Consider the following 19,265-nt stretch of genomic DNA (forward strand, 5'->3'; position numbering starts at 1 on the left):
CCTTCTGCTTGTCTGTCTATCAAGTGAATCCATATTTCCCTCTTGCCTCTCCAGTTCCTACAGGGTTGACTTTGGGGTGAGAAGCAGCCATCCTAAGTCACCGTCTAGGCTCAAAGCAGAAGCTCCGCTTGAACCCAGAAGAACTTACCCCGTCTTTCCTGGTCTTGCCACTCACGTCTGGCTCTGTTTGGGCTGGGCACGGCCTTGTAGCAGCCTGTTCCCTTTGAGATCAGCGTTTAGCTAAGCAAACTCCAGGTGTGCTCGGAGAGCTGCTGTCTTGGCCTCACTCTGGGCCCATCCCACACGGTAAGCTGTGTCCGCAGTCCCAGAGTTGTCAGCACAGGGAGCATGGACTCAACCTCCCCACCGGGCTCAGGCCACCAAGGACCATCACAGCCCCCAAGCTGTACCCTCCCCAGTGAGAGTTCTGCCCTTGCCTTTTCTGCCTCCTGGCTGCGTGACTTTCAGCCTCACTTTCTAAGCCTCAGTGACCATATTTGTCAAATGGAGCTGATGATAAGTATGAGGTCTCTCTGTAAAGCCATGATCAAAATGAGGGATTATTCCCTAGTGGCTCAGATGGTAAAGAATCTGTTTGCAGTGTGGAAGACCCAGGTTCAATCCTTCAATCCTGGGTCAGGAAGATCTGGAGAAGGGGATAGCAACCCACTCCAATATTCTTGCCTGGAAAATCCCATGGACAGAGGAGCCTGGTGGGCTACCGTCTATGGGGGTCACAAAGAGTCAGACACAACTGAGCAACTAACACACACATGCAAGCCTGGTGTCTCGGCCTCAGACAAGCCCCACCGTACAACCCCCCCATTCCTTCCCCTCACCCCCTCCTCAGGCAGAGCCGCAAGGTGCAGGGCCTGGTTAGGTTAGGATGCAGGCAGCCTGGCTCCATCTCTCAGCTCTCCTTCCCTGGGCCTCTGCACCCCCACCCCCGTCAGCTGGGCAGAGCCTGTGACTCCCTCCTTCTCACCAAATCTCCCAGGGGACATGTCCACCCAGGCCTCCAGCCTGTGAGCAACCTGATGCCCCGTCAAAGGACACTGCCACTCTTTTCCATTAACTGTACCCTAGGACACCTGAGCCCTGGGTGTACATGACATTCCAAGTTAATCACCATGTCCTTCCTCCTCCCAGTGCTACCCAGCATGGGGTGGGGGCTGGGGAGTCAGTCCTGCTGCCCTGAGCCCAGGACCACGTTCTGAGCACCTGGTGTGTTGGGTCCAAAAAGATGCCCCCAAAAGAGAGAAGCAGATGCAAGAGCACATGCAGGTCCCTGCAGAAAGCTGGGCACTGGGAGCCTCCAGGCCAGTGTGGAGACGCCAGGAAGGGGTGGGAGCCAGAGAGTTATGAGTGAAAGCATGTGCCTGGATCAGATAGCAGCCTCGAGGTGGGGAGAAGTGGTTCTCACCTGGGGAAATTTACACCCACCCATGGGTCAACAGGGAAGTTGCCAGGTATCACAGTGGGGAACGCACTGGCACTTGGTGGAATGGGGTATGGATGCTAAGTGACCTGCAGGGCCCAGGCCCCCCACCACGAGAGGGACTTGCCCATCACTTCCCTGGTGGGCAGCCCCGTGGGAAGATCACAGCAGCAGTTTCCCACAGCAGCACCGCGCTGTCCTTAGCAAAGCCTCATCCATCCAGTCTCCACAGCAACCCACGGGTGAGGAAACTCTGGGCTCAGAGAATGTCTCTCTCCCAAGGCGACAGCTGTAAGTGGCAAAGACAGGGCTCTAAATCCAAGCTTAGACGAGATTCTAAGCCCCCTCTGAAGGCAGAGTAGAAAGCTGTTTGGCCCGCCCCCCAACGCCCCTGCAAGGCCTTGCTGGAGTCTCTCCACAGCCCTGCCTCCGTTTCTCCTTCTAAGAAGCAGTTCACAGCCAGGCTGCCACCGGTCAGCAGAGCACACACAGAGCAGGGGAGGCTACCCTCCCACCTCCTGCTCAGGCAGAGCCCAGAGATCCCTCCAAATAGCCTGGACTGCACCCACACTTGGACCTGTCTCCCCATCCTGGAGTGGACAAGTCCTAGACTCTCCTGGCTGATTCCTGAAAGAACCGGCCTGTCAGTGGTTCCAAAAAAAGCTTGAGAAAGGAAACCTCAGCTGCCCCTTGCAAAACCTCCAAAGGCCTCTTGGCTTCCCAGGAACTCCTCTTTCTCACTCTGATTGTGCCCAGGACCTTTGGGAACCAGCTCGGTGGGGTATAAACACATTGGCCTGGGAGTCATGAGCACTGGACTTGATTAACGCTGAGATCTTGGGATGGCCACTCAAACTCTCCAAGCCTCAGATTCCCCTTTAGAAAAATAGGAACAGACTCCTTGCTCTCTCTGCCTTACATAAATGTGGCATGGCTGAAAAATGAAATGAAAGACGTGAAAACAGATGTCCCTCCCTCCTCTACTTAGAAAAGGATGAGAGGGCCTGCAGCAGGTGGGGCTGACGAGCCTGAGCTGGGGGACTGGGGGCTGACAGAAAGACAATGCCTTGTACAACAATGGTGGAAACAGAGCCTGGACTTGGTGTCTCCTTTCCCAAAGGCTGGAACCTGAGATCCTACATTTAACCTACAACCATGGAGAAGCTAGAGAGAGAGGGATTATTCCCTGGTGGACCAGACACACCTGTCTGGTCCATTACTGGCCTGGCACAGGGCTCAGGGAAATGTTGCTGAGTCAAAGAATGAACAAAAGAATGAACCCAACTTGAGACTTGGGTCTTTAACTTTCCAAGTTAAAGAGAGAGAGACAGCCTTTGTGCCAGGCCAGCAGCCAGCGGAGGCCCCGGGGAGGAGGGTAGGAGGGGAAGGGGTATGGCCACCCCTAGCCTATTTCTAGCCATCTTGTTTTGGCCTTAACCATGCTCTCTGAGGACCAGACTCCCTAAGAGAGGCCAGAATAACAATAGTACTTGTATGAATAAGAGCCACTGTGATGTATTGTCAGGCTGAGAGCTCACCTGAGCCTTATATCTCACTGCAATGCACTGAGTGGGCATTTCCCCAGGCAATGAGTAGCACATGAGGATTTGAACTGAAGCCTAATTCCAGAGCCGATGGCCACTTACAAAGTGGACAAGGCTCAGCCCTGCCCTCAAAGGGCTCAGTCCAGTGGGGAGATAGACCTAGAACAAAAAAGATACAGTGTGAGCCTTCTGAGCCCAGAGAAGGAGAGGTCATCAGCCTGGGGGTGTGGAGGGTCAGATCTCATCTTCCCACTTTGCTTGTACCTGGAAGACATGGGCTGTGAGCAACACGGGTCAGGAACACACCTGTCTGTTCCATTACTGACCTGGCACAGGGCTCAGGGAAATGTTGTTTAGTTAAAGAATGAACAAAAGAATGAACCCAACTTGTTGAGACTTGGATCTTTAACTTCCCAAGTTAAAGAGGTCTCTTTCCATCGCACCCTACAGCTTTGCAACATATCCTAATATCCTCCCCCTAAAACAAGAGGACCGTCCCTTTAAGGACACTACCTTGCTGATTTAAGATGGTTTCAAACTTACTTGATGAAGCCCAGGATAACCCAGGTCATTCTCCAGCCCACATCAGGGAAACGTTTCCGTGGAGTCCTAGATCGCTGGGGCTGATAGAATGCAGAACTCCGCAGCCCTGGCCGTCACCTGCCAGGTCACGGCCAAGCCGAGAGCAGGTGAACTGGGTCACAGTTCCACACTCCAGACAGAGGTCCTCTTTCCTCGTGCGTTCATGCGTGCTAAGTCACTTTAGTCGCATCCAACTCTTTGTGACCCTATGGACTGTGGCCCACCAGGCTCCTCGGTCCATGGAATTTTCCAGGCAAGAATACTGGAGTGGGTTGCCATGCCTTCCTCTGGGGTATCTTCCCGACCCAGGGATCAAACCTACATCTCATTTGTCTCCTGCATTGTCAGGCAGGTTCTTCACCACTAGTGCTCTTTCCTCTTCCCCACCCATCCCTAATGCTTGCCACCTTACTTCTGTCAATGTTCCCATCATAGGCTGCAATTTCAGGTCTGTGTCTATCTTCAGAACTACTCAGGAGCTCCCAAGAGACACCCCTGCTTCCCCATACAGAGCCCAGCACAGAGGCGGTGTTTAGCAAACATAGAAGGTACTCAGCAAACTTTGCCCCTGCGTGGGGCTTGCTGGCTCATGGCGACTGGAGTGGCAGTGTTTGGCTCAGCGACTACCTGGAGAGTTTGGAGGCTGACACGAGGTGGGACCTTAGATGATACATGGGCTCCCTTGGCTGAGTCTCTAGGCCACTGATTTCAAGGCATCTCCAGAGTTAGAAGGTACAACCCTTCATGGCTGTGGCTGCAGGAAGAGAAGCATGTTGGTGCTTCCTCAGGCTGGAGAGAGGCTCTGTCCCCAGCAGGCCCCTGCAGCCCCTGCAGTGTCCATCCCCAGGATGCCAGGCCTTATCCTGGCACAGTAAGTCACCATGATGAGGCACCACGTTGATTAGGGTTCTGTGCCAATGCCTCACCAGCTTCACGGGGACCCCCAGAAGCAGTCCTGGGATGTCACCCTCACTCTCCAGGGGAAGAGGAGGAGATGTGGAGAAGGGAACTAGCCCGGCCGTACCCAGACCAGCAAGGACAGCCTGCAGTCAAGGCAGCTGTGTGAGGCCTATTTGTTGAGCGCTCTCCATGTGGCAGGCTGAGTGCAGACAGACCCCCCCAGGGAGCCCTGTGGCCTCTGCTCAGGCCCTGAACTGCTGAGCGGAACAGTCACACTATCCCAGGAATTCTGGGGACTGTGGGGAGGGAGGGGGCTGGCATGTGGAGGACAAGGCCCAGGCAGGGAGCCAGCTCTGCCACTGATGACAGACCTCCCCGACGTGAAGCTGCCTCCTAGAGAGAGGCACAGATAGCACAGGGGACTGTCACAGTCAGCGAGGGCTGCATAACAAACCACCCCAACGCTCCGTGACGCGAATCGTCCACATTTTCACGTTCCTCAGGCTTCTGTGGGTTGTCTGGGCTCAGTGGAGACTCCTTCTTGGAAAGGCTAAATGTGTTCCCTCAGCTGAAGAATTCCTGAAAAGGCATCCAGGTGGGCCTCCTCTGGAGTCTCACCTCCCATCAGGGCTCCCCAAGGCACCCATCCGACCCTCACTGACTCCCCTCCTCTTTGCTTAGCAAACGGGTCCATGACGGTGGCCTGCTTTTCGACCCAGTAAACTGCACCCTGACCACGAGGCAAGCCAGTGCCTGGAACGGGCAAGTGGAAGCCACAAGCTGTGTCCCGCTCTGGCCCCCTTTTTTTAAATGACTTCCTGTTTCCCAGTTCCTCTCTCTCTGTGTGTGTGTATGCTTAGTTGCTCAGTCGAGTCCAACTCTTTGGACCCAATGGACTGCAGCCCTCGAGGTTCCTCTGTTCATGGGATTCTCCAGGCAAAAATCCTGGAGCTGGTAGCCATTCCCATCTCTTTGTATTCACCACTGTCACTCTTCAACACTCCCTTTCACAGTTCCTTTTTCTCCCACCCCTTCCCTCCTTCAGGTGCCAAAATCCAACGCACAGACCCTCAGGTGGCTCAAGCACCCATTCCCCTTTGTTCTAAGAAAACCAAAACCTCAGTGCCTCTCTCCCCCCAGGCCCTCTCCTCCCTGCACCGTGGCTAATGATTAGGCCTTTGCCGTGCTGGGTTATTTCTCTGCAGCCCAATAGCAACAACTTCATTAAGAAAACCACACCCTTGACTGAGTTGGAAGCCTCCAGATGCAGGAGCAAAGCAGCTTAATGGGCCTGCTGGCAGCCAGGTTGCCTCTCAGCCTCCCCTCCCCACTCCTCTTCCTTCTGTGTCCAAGACCTCCAAAGTTCTCCCCACAGCCCTCTCAGAGCCCTCTCCCAGCCCACCCCCCGTCCCTTCCCTTTTCTGCTTCTTCCTCCCTCATCTGCCTGCTCCAACTGAGCATGGGGGTGTCAGACGGTCTCCCTGGGCCTTGGCCAGCCCTGGAGAGAGGGGACATGAAAGTTGTGATAGGCCCTGCCCATACTGGGCGGTGACCTGCCAGGCTGGCCCGGTCCCCCCCACCAGCCCCTGAATCCCCAGTGGAGAATGAAGAGCAGCTCTGAAGCAGTAAGCTTACAGGGTGGGCCCTCAGGAGCCTCCCCCAGCACTTGCTGGGCCACTAACAATAGCGTCCTGTTACTTCTCTGAGACCTCTTTCCTCTGGCTGTAGAATGGAGAAGACATGATCAGCCTCTTGGGTGGTTGTGATTACTCATGAATTACTGCATGTAAAGCATTCAGACCCACATAATGAAAAGTCCTCTACAAATCATTATTACTATTGTTATTCTTTTTTACTAGCCTTTTTTGCATTCTGAATTTCGTGGGCTATAAAAATGAAACTTAAGTCACTGCTTTCCACCTGCTCTTGTCAAATCCCCCTTGATACCATCCTTCAGTGACACCTTGAGCAGACCTCAGAGCTTTCTGGTCATTTTTTTATTCAAATCCAGTCCAGAAGCGTTTACTGCTCCATCCTGGCTCCCTGTTTTCGTCTGGTCTTCTTCCTCTCAGGCTTACAGCTCAAAACGCAGAGTGGGCCAGGAACGCCTGCTCTGGCCTCCACTTCCTCCTCCTCCCACTTCAGCCGGGGACAGGGAGTGTGACCTGATCTGATTCTTGGTCTCTGCTGTGAATGTGGCCCCTCCTGGTGGTGTGTCAACTTCTCTGCGTGCCGTGTGCTCAGTCGCTTCAGTCGTGTCTGACTCTGTGCAACCCCATGGACTGTAGCCCGCCAGGCTCCTCTGTCCATGGGATTCTCCAGGCAAGAATCCTGGAGTGGGCTGTCACGCCCTCCTCCAGGGGATCTACCCGACCCAGGGATCGAGCCAGCACCTCCAGTGTCTCCTGGATTGCAGGTGGACTCTTTTCTGTTGAGCCACCGGAAAAGTCCGGCAGCTTCTCTAGTGAGCTCCAATCAGCTCTGGAAGCCTCTGGGCACATGGTAGGCCTGCTGTCTTACAGGACACCGGGTGGACAGCTGCGAGGGGTAGATTTCTAACCTGGGACACCTGGCTCCACCCCACCCCCAGCTCCTGCCCCGGCCTCGTGGGAGTTGAGTACCCCTCCCCCAAGCAGGCCGCCGTGGGTGGAGGGTCGACGGGCCAACTTGACCCTGACTTCTCTTTGCAGCACCCACTTGACCCACAGAGCATAAGCCACATAGTCAACACACCCAGCAGTGGCATATCAGGCTCCCGTATGGCCACTGTCCTTGCCCACGGGTGCTGCATGGGTCCCCTGAGAGGCTGAGGGGACAGGCCAGCCAGTCCGCTGCCAGGGGCAGAGGTCACTGGAGCTCACATGCCAGGCTTCCCTTCCTGTGCTACCTCCCTCTCTGAGTTGTTCTCCCAGGGAAATGCCACAAAACACTGTGCCTGGGATGAGACACTCCAGCTTTCCCTTCGCCCGTCTTCTTTCACATGCCAAGAAGAGGAAGACTGGAGTGATAGCTGGGGTAGCCCACCTTGGGGCAGCCCTAGGGAGACGCCTAGCTCTGCCTGTTAGTAGCTCTCTTTAGTGAGTGGAGTGCTTTGTAACTTTTGGCCTCTGTTTTGGGCTCTTCTTGCCATTTCTAGGGCATCAGGGAAAAAAATCCCACTGAACTTCCTGTTCATCATTGTGATTCAATAATTAAATCAAGACAAGCGGTGAGGGCAAATTTAGAAATGATGAATGAGACCAGCTGTCCCCTCTTTGTGGCCCTGACCCTAATCACACCAATGTGCTAAAATCTGTCCCTGAAGTTAACATTGCCGGGGGAGAGGGGGTGTGACCTGAATGGGGAAGGCTGGGACCTCCCACTCAAGGCAGGATCAGAACCATCTTGACAGGAGAGAGCCAAAGACTTACAACTTCCCTTGGCACACAGCAGAACCCAAACTCACAGCCCACCCTGGTTGCCTCACCCATGCACAAGAGCACCCAGGAGCTGGGAGGCAGCTAGGAGACAATGGAAGGAGCTCCGGGCTGAGCCAGAAGCCCTGGTTGGCTCTAGGTTCTCTCACCGACCACAGGACCTTGGGAAGATTGTTGGACTTTACGAGCACCATCTTTGCCAAAGGACTGGGCAGCACACACGCTGCAAGGTGGTGTTGGAATTAAATGAGATTCCAGGTGTGAGCTTGGTCCCTGTGAAGCACGGGCTGATGCGAGGGGCCGTCTTATCAGGGACCCCCTCCCACTCCCCTCACCCCTCCCTGTCATTTCCACGCAAGGCCACAGCTGCCCCTCTCTCCTCAGACCTTCCGGTGGCCGGTGGCCAGCAGCATCGATAGCAATGAGATGCTCGAGATTCAGATCTTCAACTACAGCAAAGTCTTCAGCAACAAGTAAGTGTGGGGCGGGGTGAGGGAGGCGGGGCACTGGGGAGTGGGTCAGGGGAGAGGGGCCTTCCCTGCTCCTTGCACTGCCCTCTCCTTTGAGTTTAAAGGAGGACCCGCATCCTGGCCTGGATTAACCTTCAAAGACCCCGCTCTCTGCTCCTTCATGTTGTCCTCAGAGCCCCCCAGCCCTCTCACAGCTTCCCGTCCCCTTTCTCAAGTCTTCCTCCTTCCGCCATGCTGGGCAACAGTTACCTGCCTGAGAAGGTAATGATATCCTCCAACAGACCATCTACCTGGAGCCCTGAGAGTGAACTTGTCACACCTGCAGAGAACTAGAAGCTCAACGACAGTTTGGTTCAATGGTTTAGTAGTCAGGCAAGTCTGCTCTCAGATCCCAGCTCAGTTATCTACTGTGTGACCCTGGGCTGGTTGTATAACCTCTCTGAGTTCAATGTATGCTTATGTAAAGAGGCTAAGTACTTACTTCAAAGGGAAGCTGTGAGAATCAAGTGAGATAGATGTTCATTCATTCATCAATCCCTATATTTACGAAGTGCCTACTGTGTGTCAGGCACAGACTAAGTGCTGAGCATGGAAGGTTCTTTACCACTACCACCATTTGGGAAGCTTAAGAATACTGAAATACTGGAATGAGTTGCCATGCTTTCCTCCAGGGGATCTTCCTAACCCAGAGATCGAACCCACGTCTCATGTCTCCTGCATTGGCTAAATTTAGTACATGTTAGCACTCTTGTGGAGAAGGCAATGGCACCCCACTCCAGTACTCCTGCCTGGAAAATCCCATGGACGGAGGAGCCTGGTGGGCTGCAGTCCATGGGGTCGCTAAGAGTCAGACACGACTGAGCAACTTCACTTTCACTTTTCACTTTTCCTGCATTGGAGAAGGAAATGGCAACCCACTCCAGTATTCTTGCCTGGAGAATCCCAGGGACGGGGGAGCCTGGTGGGCTGCCATCTATGGGATCGCACAGAGTCGAACATGACTGAAGCGACTTAGCAGCAGCAGCAGTACTCTTGCCTGGAAAATCTCATGGGCAGAAGAGCCTGGTGGGCTGCAGTCCATGGGGTCGCTAAGAGTTGGACACGACTGAGCGACTTCACTTTCACTTTTCACTTTCATGCATTGGAGAAGGAAATGGCAACCCACTCCAGTGTTCTTGCCTGGAGAATCCCAGGGACAGGAGATCCTGGTGGGTTGCCGTCTATGGGGTCTCACAGAGTCGGACACGACTGAAGTGACTTAGCAGCAGCAGCAGCAGCAGCAGTTCCTGTCTTGGATTCAAAAGCCAAATCCTCTTATACAAGCTAGAGAGACAGTCATGATTGAACCACAAAACATGTCACAAAATGCAAGGGAGGATTACTCACTGAGAGCTCACTATGACTCAACAGTGAGAGAAGACTGCAAATGAAAGAAAAGCTGACCTGATCCTCAGGTCATATTAATAGAGGTAAAGCCATCAGAGCAGGAGAGATGAGGGGCGAGGGTTCCACTATTCCTCATGCTGATTGCAGAGAACATGAATAGGCACTGCCTTGTGCCCCGGGGAAAGGACTTTAAATCTTCCCTCCTGACAAGAGGCTGAGAGCCTGGAGGAGAAAATTGCAAAAGACACGTTCATCCATCCATCCTTTGTCCATTCTTTCAGTCACTCATCAAACATTCACTGAGAAACACTCTGTACCAGCCAGACACTGTGCTAGTCATTGGAGGTGCTAAGATGAGGGGTTAAGACATGCCTGCCCCCCAGGAAGGATTCCTGCCACATGAAAGAGGAAAGATGTGTGCCTAGAAGCAGGACGAGGACCAGGCTGCATTGCCAGATGACAGCCGACTGCCAGGAGATCTGAGAGCTCTCCAACCAATGAGCTGTCTTGGGAAGAGAGCTAGCAGAGAGTGGACCATGATGCTGTCGAGGGGTTTCTGAGTCAGGAAGGGTGGAACCACATGGATCCAAGGATTCTGTGGTTTTTATCTCAGGCCCGAGAGATCTCAGCTGAGTACTTGGAATGGGCATTCCAGGATGGCTGGCTCAGGGCATCCCACCATTCAGGCAGCTGCCTCTGACACCCACAAGAAAGTTCGTAAGACACCCTACTGGGGCCCCTAAAGTAAACCAGGATCTTCTTCCCTGGGATGAGAGACTGGGTGACCTGTGAGGACAAGAGAAACAGGAACACGCACAATAGGGTGGATGTGGGGGAGGAAGCAGAAGCTGAGGACCAGTATGGGCTCTGGGCCCCCCAGCAGGACCCCAGTAGATGGCAGAGCACCGGGGAGCTTTAGAGCTTAGTCAGAGCAACCTCACTGTGCAGATGGGGAAACTGAGCCTCAGAGAGGAGACCGAGGCCACAGGGATAGACAGCAGTGGAGGGGGTGCTAGGATGCTGGTCTTCCCCCTCCTCTCCTGATCCTCAGACTCCCAGAAACCAGGCTATGTGAGCAGTGATGGTGGAAACCATGGAGCTGGCCCCTCACGCAGGGGTTGTAGGGGCTGTGGAAAAGAGGAGACATGGATTGAAGAAAGAAAGTGTCCTCGTCAGGGGCCAGGAGATCCTGGGTCTGCTCCGTCCACCTTGAATGAGGTCCTGTTTTGAGAGCCTTGGGCTTCCCTATGAGGACTCAGTGAGTGTCGGATCCAGGAGATATTGTACGACCCCGTCTGCCTGTCCAGGGCCCTGTGAGAGGGGGTTGGCCTGACCCAGGCACCAGTCTCCTGGGACTCCTGAATAATTCAGGAGCCAGGAGAGCAGTGGAGGCCCGGCCAGCCCTCGGGCACTTGACACCAGCTCCCAGGGGAAAGCAATGAATTATTGACAGGTCCTGGAGCCTGGTTGCAGCTCTATTGTGGTCAGTCTGCGGGCCTGACTGTGTGAAGGCCCCTTCCCTGCTGGCTAAGTACCCGGGGATCCTGCCTCCACTCAGCCTGCTCAACTGTGGGCCCTGTTGGTAGTGTGGGAGGGAGGGGTACTCTTTTTGTGGTGGGTAACCCAGATGAGCTGCATAAGGGAAGCTGTCCAAAGATGGATGATTCCAGCTCCTTCACCATCAGCTCAGGGATAACTGAGGCCCAGAGACTGTCCTTGCCCAGGGTTACACAGCAGAGTCAAGGCAGAACCTAGTCTTCAACCCAGACCTCCTGACCCGGGGTTGGCACTCCTTCCCAAAGAATGGATGGCCTCATGCCTGCACCTTCCAGGGAACAGTCCCAGCTCTCCAGGGACATGGGAGCCCACCTGGGCCCTCTCCCAGGCAACTCCTCCATGTGGACCTACCCAGAGGAGGAGAAGAAATAGGCAGACCCTGCTGAGCTTCCAGCCAGTCCAGACGGAGGGCAGCAAGGGTCAGGGTTGGATGTGGTCTCTGGGGTCACCAGACAGACCAGATTGAAGGCTTCTTTCCTACACCAGCTCCTTCCCCAGAGAACGTCTATGGAAGGGGTTGAGGGCAGTGTTCTGCTAGAAGCAACATAAGGGCATGAGTTTTGAAATTGTGTTTTCATAGCAAGCCCCCTGGTTTTGCTTAAACAGTACGTTCCAGACATACAAAAGGAGGAAAGTTTTATAAAAATGTTTTTCTTTATTCTTTACATAAGACTAAGATCACATCAACTGTCCATTTCAAAGAATGCTATTGCAGGACAAACTCTCCTCTTATGTCCCTTGCAAGACTGACCTCCAAAACCTTGGTTAAGCTGGAAGGCCAGGACATTTTCTGAGCACTGGTGGGGCAGTAGCCCCATCCTGCCCCCTGGGGGTGTCTTGTCACACTGCAGCAGCTCTATGGCTCTCTGGGCTTCTAGGCAAAAGTTGTGCCTGCACATCCAGCGTTCAGCAGGTGCTCAGCTGGCCCTGCTGCTGCTGCTGCTGCTGCTGCTGCTGCTGCGTCACTTCAGTCGTGTCTGACTCTGTATGACGCCATAGACGGCAGACCATCAGGTTCCACCATCCCTGGGATTCTCCAGGCAAGAACACTGGAGCGGGTTGCCATATCCTTCTCCAATGCATGAAAGTGAAAAGTGAAAGTGAAGTCGCTCAGTCGTGTCCAACTCTTAGTGACCCCAGGGACTGCAGCCTACCAGGCTCCTCCATCCATGGGATTTTCCAGGCAAGAGTACTGGAGTGGGGTACCATTGCCTTCTCCGCAACTGGCCCTAGTAGGGCCAAAAGGGCCTGAAGTTCCAGTTGGCAATGATAGAACAGGGATTCTCAAAGTACGCTCCCCAACCTCCATCATCAGCATCACCTGGACACAGGTCAGAAATAGGCATTCTGCTAAGTCAGAGCCCCTGGCGTGGGGCCCACTCCCAAGGGCTGATGGTACACATCTCTCCCGACTGTGTGTTCAGTGAACTTCACATGGGAAGATTGAAACTGACCTTGGTGGGGGTATTCACACCATGGAAATGGGCAAAAGCTGCAAGTCAGGACTGCCCTTCCCCTCCCCAGCCAGTTGTTAAACAATGGCCAGCAAAACCATGGGTGGGTGGGTCCCAGTTGTCTGAATTTTAACAAGCCCTCCTGATGATTCTGTTCATGCTCAGGTTTCAGTCAGTTCAGTCACTCAGTCGTGTCTGACTCTTTGCAACCCCACTGTTTTAGACCCTGAAGAGATGAGGCTGCAGAAGCCCAGTATATATCTTCATGCCTAGAGTCTACTCTTAGAAGGGCTACACAGGACAGAAGCTAAGAGCCCACCTAAAGTTGAGACTCAGGGGCAGCGGCGCCTGGTCTCCTGAACCCGGCCTGGGACTTCAGTCTGCATTGCCCAAGCTGAGGCCAGGATGCCATGGGGGGAGGCAGCTGCCAAGGGGCTGGTCTGAGAAGAGCCTAGAAGCCTCGGTGGGCTCTAGAATAGAGGAATAGTGTGAACAGTTTCACCCTGAGGGGGGTGGGGTGAGCTGGCAGATGGAGCTCTGAACTTCAGAGGGAAGCATGCATTCTGACTGCTCCTGCCACTTCCTCCTCTCACACAGACAGGAGGCTTTTTTAAACAGTGTCTGCCCTCCAGAGCCCATCAGGAGGGTACAAACATCAAACACATTAAAGTCAGATTCCACCTGATACCTCATCTCACCCAGAGTGGCCATTAAATTAACTGCATCCCTTCCTGCTTTCTCAGCCTCACTTTCCTCCCCTATAAGCCAAGGGCAGCACCGGAGGACCCCAAGAGCCCCTCCTGTCTCACACCCTGTGGATGCCTGCCCCCCCCTCCCGAGCTTTTGTCCCTTCAGTCAAAAGTAGCGTATATGTTTTCATCTACCCCACATGGAATCGCCATGTGAGAACATCTCTCTGAGTACCCTCTTCTCCCAGAGCAATAACCTTCAAATTGTGGGGCAAAGTGTGGGACAACTCGACTCACTCAGCATTGATGGGGCCCCCACTGTTGTTCATTAATTCTAGCCAGTAGATTTTGAGATTTCCTGTGAGCCAGAAATATCAACTAGAGGCTGAAATAGGAAACAGCCACTTCCTTGGAAAGGCTCACAGACTAATGTCACCCCCTTGACAATGACCAGACAGCTTCCTGGAGTGCTGACTTTGCACTAGGTGTGCTGATAAGAACTTGGTACAGAGCATTTCTGTTGGTCCTCTAAGCAGTAAAGTAGAGGTATTAGCTCATCTTAGGAGAAATCTGAGACTGAGTGAGCCCAAGTTTGATGCCCGGCTAGCAGATAACTCGCTAGTAAGTGTCCAAGCTGGGCTTCTGATCCTCTCTCTCTGAGTCCAGAACTGTGCCCTTTACATCATTGCCCTGCATCACCTCTCTAGGTACCTAGGGGGATGGGGAGCCCACAGACAGATGGGTCCTTGCCCCAAGGAGCTTGCAGAATGCAGGTGTGTGGAGGCATCACTAGTGATTCAGCAGAGGATGAATGAGCCAGTGGTGCTGGAGCAGAGAGCTTGGTCGTGATTAGGGAGGTGGAAGGGGGTGGGGCCTCCAGTCCTTCCCCACAGCCTCTATACTGGGCGTCTGGAAGCCGCTCTGCGGGGGCTGAGCTGAACCCCGAGACAGCACAAACCTGAGGAACACAAGCCCCACCAGGGTACCGCGATCCCAGTCTGTGACTATCCCCCTGGGTGCTCACTGCCCTCAAGCTCTCCCAGGAAAATGGCTCTTATACATACAAATACACACAGTTGTTGGGGGTCACAGACCCTCCTGGACATGCCGCTCTGGCCAGCCCCAGCTCCTGGGCCACCTTCTCCAACCCCAGCTTGGAGCCCAAGCCAGCCCTCTCCTTTTCCAGCCCACCGGTCTCTTTTATAGCCAGTCACAGCCTCTTGGGATGTCAGCCTTGCTCTCTGACTCCTCGATGTGAAACCATGAATACCATGCCCCTCTGCCGTTCACAGGCTGATCGGGACCTTCCGCATGGTGCTGCAGAAGGTGGTGGAGGAGAACCACGTGGAGGTGACCGACACGCTGATGGATGACAACAATGCGATCATCAAGGTGGGGGTGCCCAGAGAGTCCCTGGACATGCCCATTATTGGGTCACCTGGGGGCCTGTTCACCTTTGCCCCTGCCTGCACATAGCACGGTCTAGGCTGGGTCTCCTCGTAGGTAGGAAGGTGTGGTGGGAGGAGGGGACTCAGGTCAGACTGCTGGAGGCCGTGGGGGGCCATGGGGGGGCCCTTGAGGGTGGCAGACACTGAAGCCCTTTTTGCAGTGAGAGTACAAGTGATGGTGACTAGGGGACTCCCTCCCTTCTCCATCAGGGAGCCTTCCATCTGGACCCAGGTCAGGGATCACTAAAAGGTATCCTCGTCATCTGAAAGCCAGCCTGAGCCCTGCTGGCCTCCACAGGGCGTGACCTTCCCGCCTGCCTTGGCATCTAAGACTAGCCATTCTATGAGGGCAGGGACCTCTTTCTATTCTATGTGTCACAACCCATCCCTGGACTTCCAACAAACACACATGCACCAATGAGGCACAGTCTGTAGGGACTTAACACACATCCAAACAAAGGGAGGAAATAAACCAGTCGAGATGCCCAGTCCTCAGGCTCTGCTCTGATGCATCTGCCCCTTGAGCTCATTCATCCCCACCCGTGGGCAGCTGAGCTTAGTGGTGAGGAACTCGGCTCCTGGATATGGACCTTCGCTAGGCCACTCAGTAACTGTGTGACTTGGGCCGGTTACACATCATCTGCAAAGTGAGCAAAATTATAGTATCAACTTCACAGGACTCTTCTGAGGATTAAATGGAAATGCACAGAAGGGGCCTGGGACAGTTAAGTATATAGTAAGTGCTCAGTAAATATTAGGTTGGTCAAAAAGTTCATTCAGGTTTTTTCACAACATCTTACAAACTTTTTGGCCAACCCAATAAGATCAGTAGCTCTTATTTCCTGACCTCAGTTTATCCAGATGTAAAATGGGGCTGCACCAACCCTGGTCCCACGTATGACCCTACGTAGTGGTCAGCAGAGAAACCTCAAAAGCAGGACTGCAGCCACAGGGACCCCAAGGGTGGGGCAGAAATTCCCACAGTGCCTTGGTGGCTCGAGACACTTCCCTGCTGAGAACAAGGGGCTTCTCCGCTTGGCCCCCAAGAGGTCATTCTCTCCACATATAGGCATAGGCAGGGGTGGGGGTACCTCTTGAAATCAGGGGGGTGGGGTCTCAGCAACCGCAGCAAAGGGAGAGAGGGAGAAAAACAAGCTGCAGACACCGGTGGTGCGGAGGACTCGGAGAGGAACATAGATGTCCAGAGGAAGAGGACAGACTGTGAGAGGTGAAACATGAGAGAGAACCAGCGGAATGGGCAGGAACAGACAGACGGCACAGACCGGGCCTTGTACTTCTAGAATCAGCTGTAGGAATTCAGTTGAGGAAAGGACTTACAAATTATCCAACTCACCCACCACCTACCTCTGCCACCCATTCTATGGACGGGAACTCTGAAGTCCTAGACGAAGAATGGATTTAGCCAAGGTCAAACAGCTGGTCAACAGCAAAATCACCTCTAGGACCCCGGACCTCTGATTCCAAGGCCACCATTTTCCCACCATTACAGGCTTGGTCTCACCAAATGGACCACATTTGCTCAGTGGGAAGGATGTGGGGCTTGAAGTCAGCCAGGCTGGGCTCACATCCCAGCTACGTCTCTTGTTAGCTATGTGACTTGAGCAAGTAACTTAACCTCTCTGATGTGTTAGGTAGGGCAGGTTGAAGTGTTGGGAAGATCAAATGAGTTTACATCAAGCATCTTACCATGATGACTAGCGCAGTGAGGATTCAGAAAATGTGTTTATCTTTCCCTTCCCAGGGGAAATGGAAAGCTGGCATCCCGAGGCCCACTCACTGAGTGAAGGCTGCCTGTGGGGGTCCCCGGAGCAAGCCAACCCTGACTTGGAGAGGGGACAAGCATGTCTAGAAGATGTCCTAGCACCCGCGTGGGTTGAGGAAGGGATTAGAATGAGTCTTCCCTGTGCACTGGGGAGAAACCAGAGCTGAGAGGAGGGCAGTGGCCCAAGGATACAGAGCAAGACTCCTAATCAGGATTCTCAAGTGCACAGCATGGGTCCAAGTCTGGGGCTCCACGCTCCCCTAGAGAAAAGTCCAGGGTGACCAGATGGCACCTCCTCTCCAGAGTAGGAGCGTAGGTGTCAGACGGGCAGGAAGAACTGCTGAGACCACGCCTTTGGAAGGTGCCCAGGGTCTGCACTCCTCTGCTGAAGGGTTCATGTCATCACATCCCAACAATCATCAGGAGTGAGGGGACATCAACTGACTTCAGGCAGACCACCCCTTGTCCCTGCAGGCAACCCTTGTTCTGAGGATGAGGGGGTAACCTGTGCCCTGGGGATACTGGAGGATGCCCTTGATTCTGTGCACAGTGGACTCAGAGAGCCCACCCCCAGCCCAGCCCAACTGTCCAGATGGGGCCCCCACCCCCTACCTCGGGCACCGGGGTGGGAAGAGAGCCATGTGCAACAGGATCTGGAGCCAGAGCCCATTCTGTCGACTGAGTCTGTGCTTGTCAGTCTTTCTGAGCCTCTGTTTGCTCATCTGCAAAATGGGAACATAGTGGGAGGACTGTCCCCAGCTCGCCCTCCTTCAGTGAGTTAAGGGTGTGGAAGGACCTTGTAAAATCATGGAGCAGCAGAATCCACAGGATTACGATTGTTCCTGCCATCCCAGCCGCTCAGCACCCCTCTCTCCTCCAGACCAGCCTGTGTGTGGAGGTCCGGTATCAGGCCACAGATGGCACGGTGGGCTCCTGGGATGACGGGGACTTCCTGGGGGAGGAGTCCCTTCACGAGGAAGAGAAGGACAGCCAAGAGACAGATGGGCTGCTACCCGGCTCCCGCCCCAGCTCCCGGCCACCAGGCGAGAAGAGTTTCCGGAGGTAACAGGCTGGGCCCTGTCTCCCCAAGACACAGGGAGTGTGCCTGGGGCCTGGGGCCCCTGGAAGGCCCCTCTAGGTCTGGCTGGGCTCGGAGCACAGAGCCAAGTTGCTGGAGAGTCAATACAAGAGGAGGGAAGGGGTTTCTGCAGCCTCCCCTCACCCCCAACTCCAGAACTCACTGGGGAGGCAGCAGAGTGTCTGGAACCAGGCCCAGGGGCCAGGCCTCCCCCTGTGCTGAGGGGAGCGACACTCCGGGAGGGTGGCACCTCACGTGAGTAGAAGAGGCTAGACCTCTGGCCCCCTCAAAGAAAGGGAAAAGTGGACAGGAGGAGGCCCTGATCTCTCTGCCCCAAGACTCAGCAGCGCCAGACGAGCCCCAGGCAGCCTGGCTCAGTGAAGGCACAAGGGAAGGGCGGGGGTCCCTTCAGGCCGGGGTGAAGCCAGCAGTCCTGGTCGGGACCTGGCCTCTCTCCAGTTGAGAGGATGGCATCCAGCACCCTCGGTATCCAGGAGTCACATCTGCAAAGTCCAGCCACACACAGAGGAGAGGATGCTGGGTCCAAATGCACTGTTTCCAAACAGAGAAGTGCAATTGTACTACTCTTAGGGCTCAGAGAGGCTGGTAAAACACTCTCCTCAGGTCACTGGAAACAGTGTGTGAAACACAGGTAAGTCAGCTGTGCCTCAGAAGGATGGGGATGGGTTTGGAGAGAGGGGTGGTTCCCCTCCCACTGGAAACATCTCCCTCCCATTTCCTTCCACCCTGTCCTTTCCAAGTGAAATTTATTCAGTGCTTGTCTTGAAAAAGACACAGATTCTAAATTAGGGTAATTAAATTTTATATTTTAGTTGTATGAATACATTTTCCTTTTTTGCCCTTGGACTACTCACCCCCGCCTGCACACAGACAGACAGACAGACAGACAGACAGACACACACACACACACACACACACACACACACACATAAGCTTAAGACCCTGGGAGCCAAGTGAGGAGTAACAGTAGTAAGATCAAAGGAACCATGCCTGCAGCAAATGTTACTGGGCCTTCACCTCCAGGCCAGCCATGGGGTGGGCGGTATCACCCAGGCGAGTTTGCAGCCGGTCCTCCTTAGACTCCAGGCTGGGTGGCATGGAAAGGACATACAATCTGGCCTCAGGAGACAAAGACCCGAGTCCCAGCTCTGCCATTTACCAGCCTGTGACCCTTGGCCCATCACTGCTACCTCTACAAGGGGGCCCAGGACAGTAGGAACCCCTACCGTGTTGCTGGGAGAGCCGAGGGATTGATGGAGAGTCAGGCTGTAACTGGGGTGCCAAGTGCTACCCACATGAGGGCTGGTGACAAGCAGGTTGTTGGCTGGACAGTGCAGAGGGTTAGGAGTTGGTCTGGAAAGGGTGAAAAGAGGAGAAGGGACCCAGTGGGGAGTGCCAGGGTCCAGCCCCGGTGGATCCAGGGTGATTTGAAGGGGAGACGGAGTAGGCGAGGAAAAAACTTATTTTTTATTAATATAAGATTAGATTAGGAAGAAATA

At 54.2% G+C, this 19,265-nt stretch overlaps 1 protein-coding gene across 1 annotated transcript in view; it reads left to right on the top strand.

The window, feature by feature from the left end:
• OTOF (otoferlin) overlaps nt 1-19,265 on the top strand; it is an 89,677-nt gene that overhangs the window by 20,612 nt on the left and 49,800 nt on the right. Inside the window, exons 3-5 of the mRNA XM_052647757.1 lie at nt 8,265-8,353; nt 14,729-14,828; nt 17,548-17,729. Of these exons, the coding sequence (XP_052503717.1) occupies nt 8,265-8,353; nt 14,729-14,828; nt 17,548-17,729 (371 nt within the window). The remainder of the gene's footprint in view (nt 1-8,264; nt 8,354-14,728; nt 14,829-17,547; nt 17,730-19,265) is intronic.

Source organism: Budorcas taxicolor, chromosome 11 (assembly GCF_023091745.1).
Source record: "Budorcas taxicolor isolate Tak-1 chromosome 11, Takin1.1, whole genome shotgun sequence".
Classification (NCBI taxonomy): Eukaryota; Metazoa; Chordata; class Mammalia; order Artiodactyla; family Bovidae; genus Budorcas; species Budorcas taxicolor.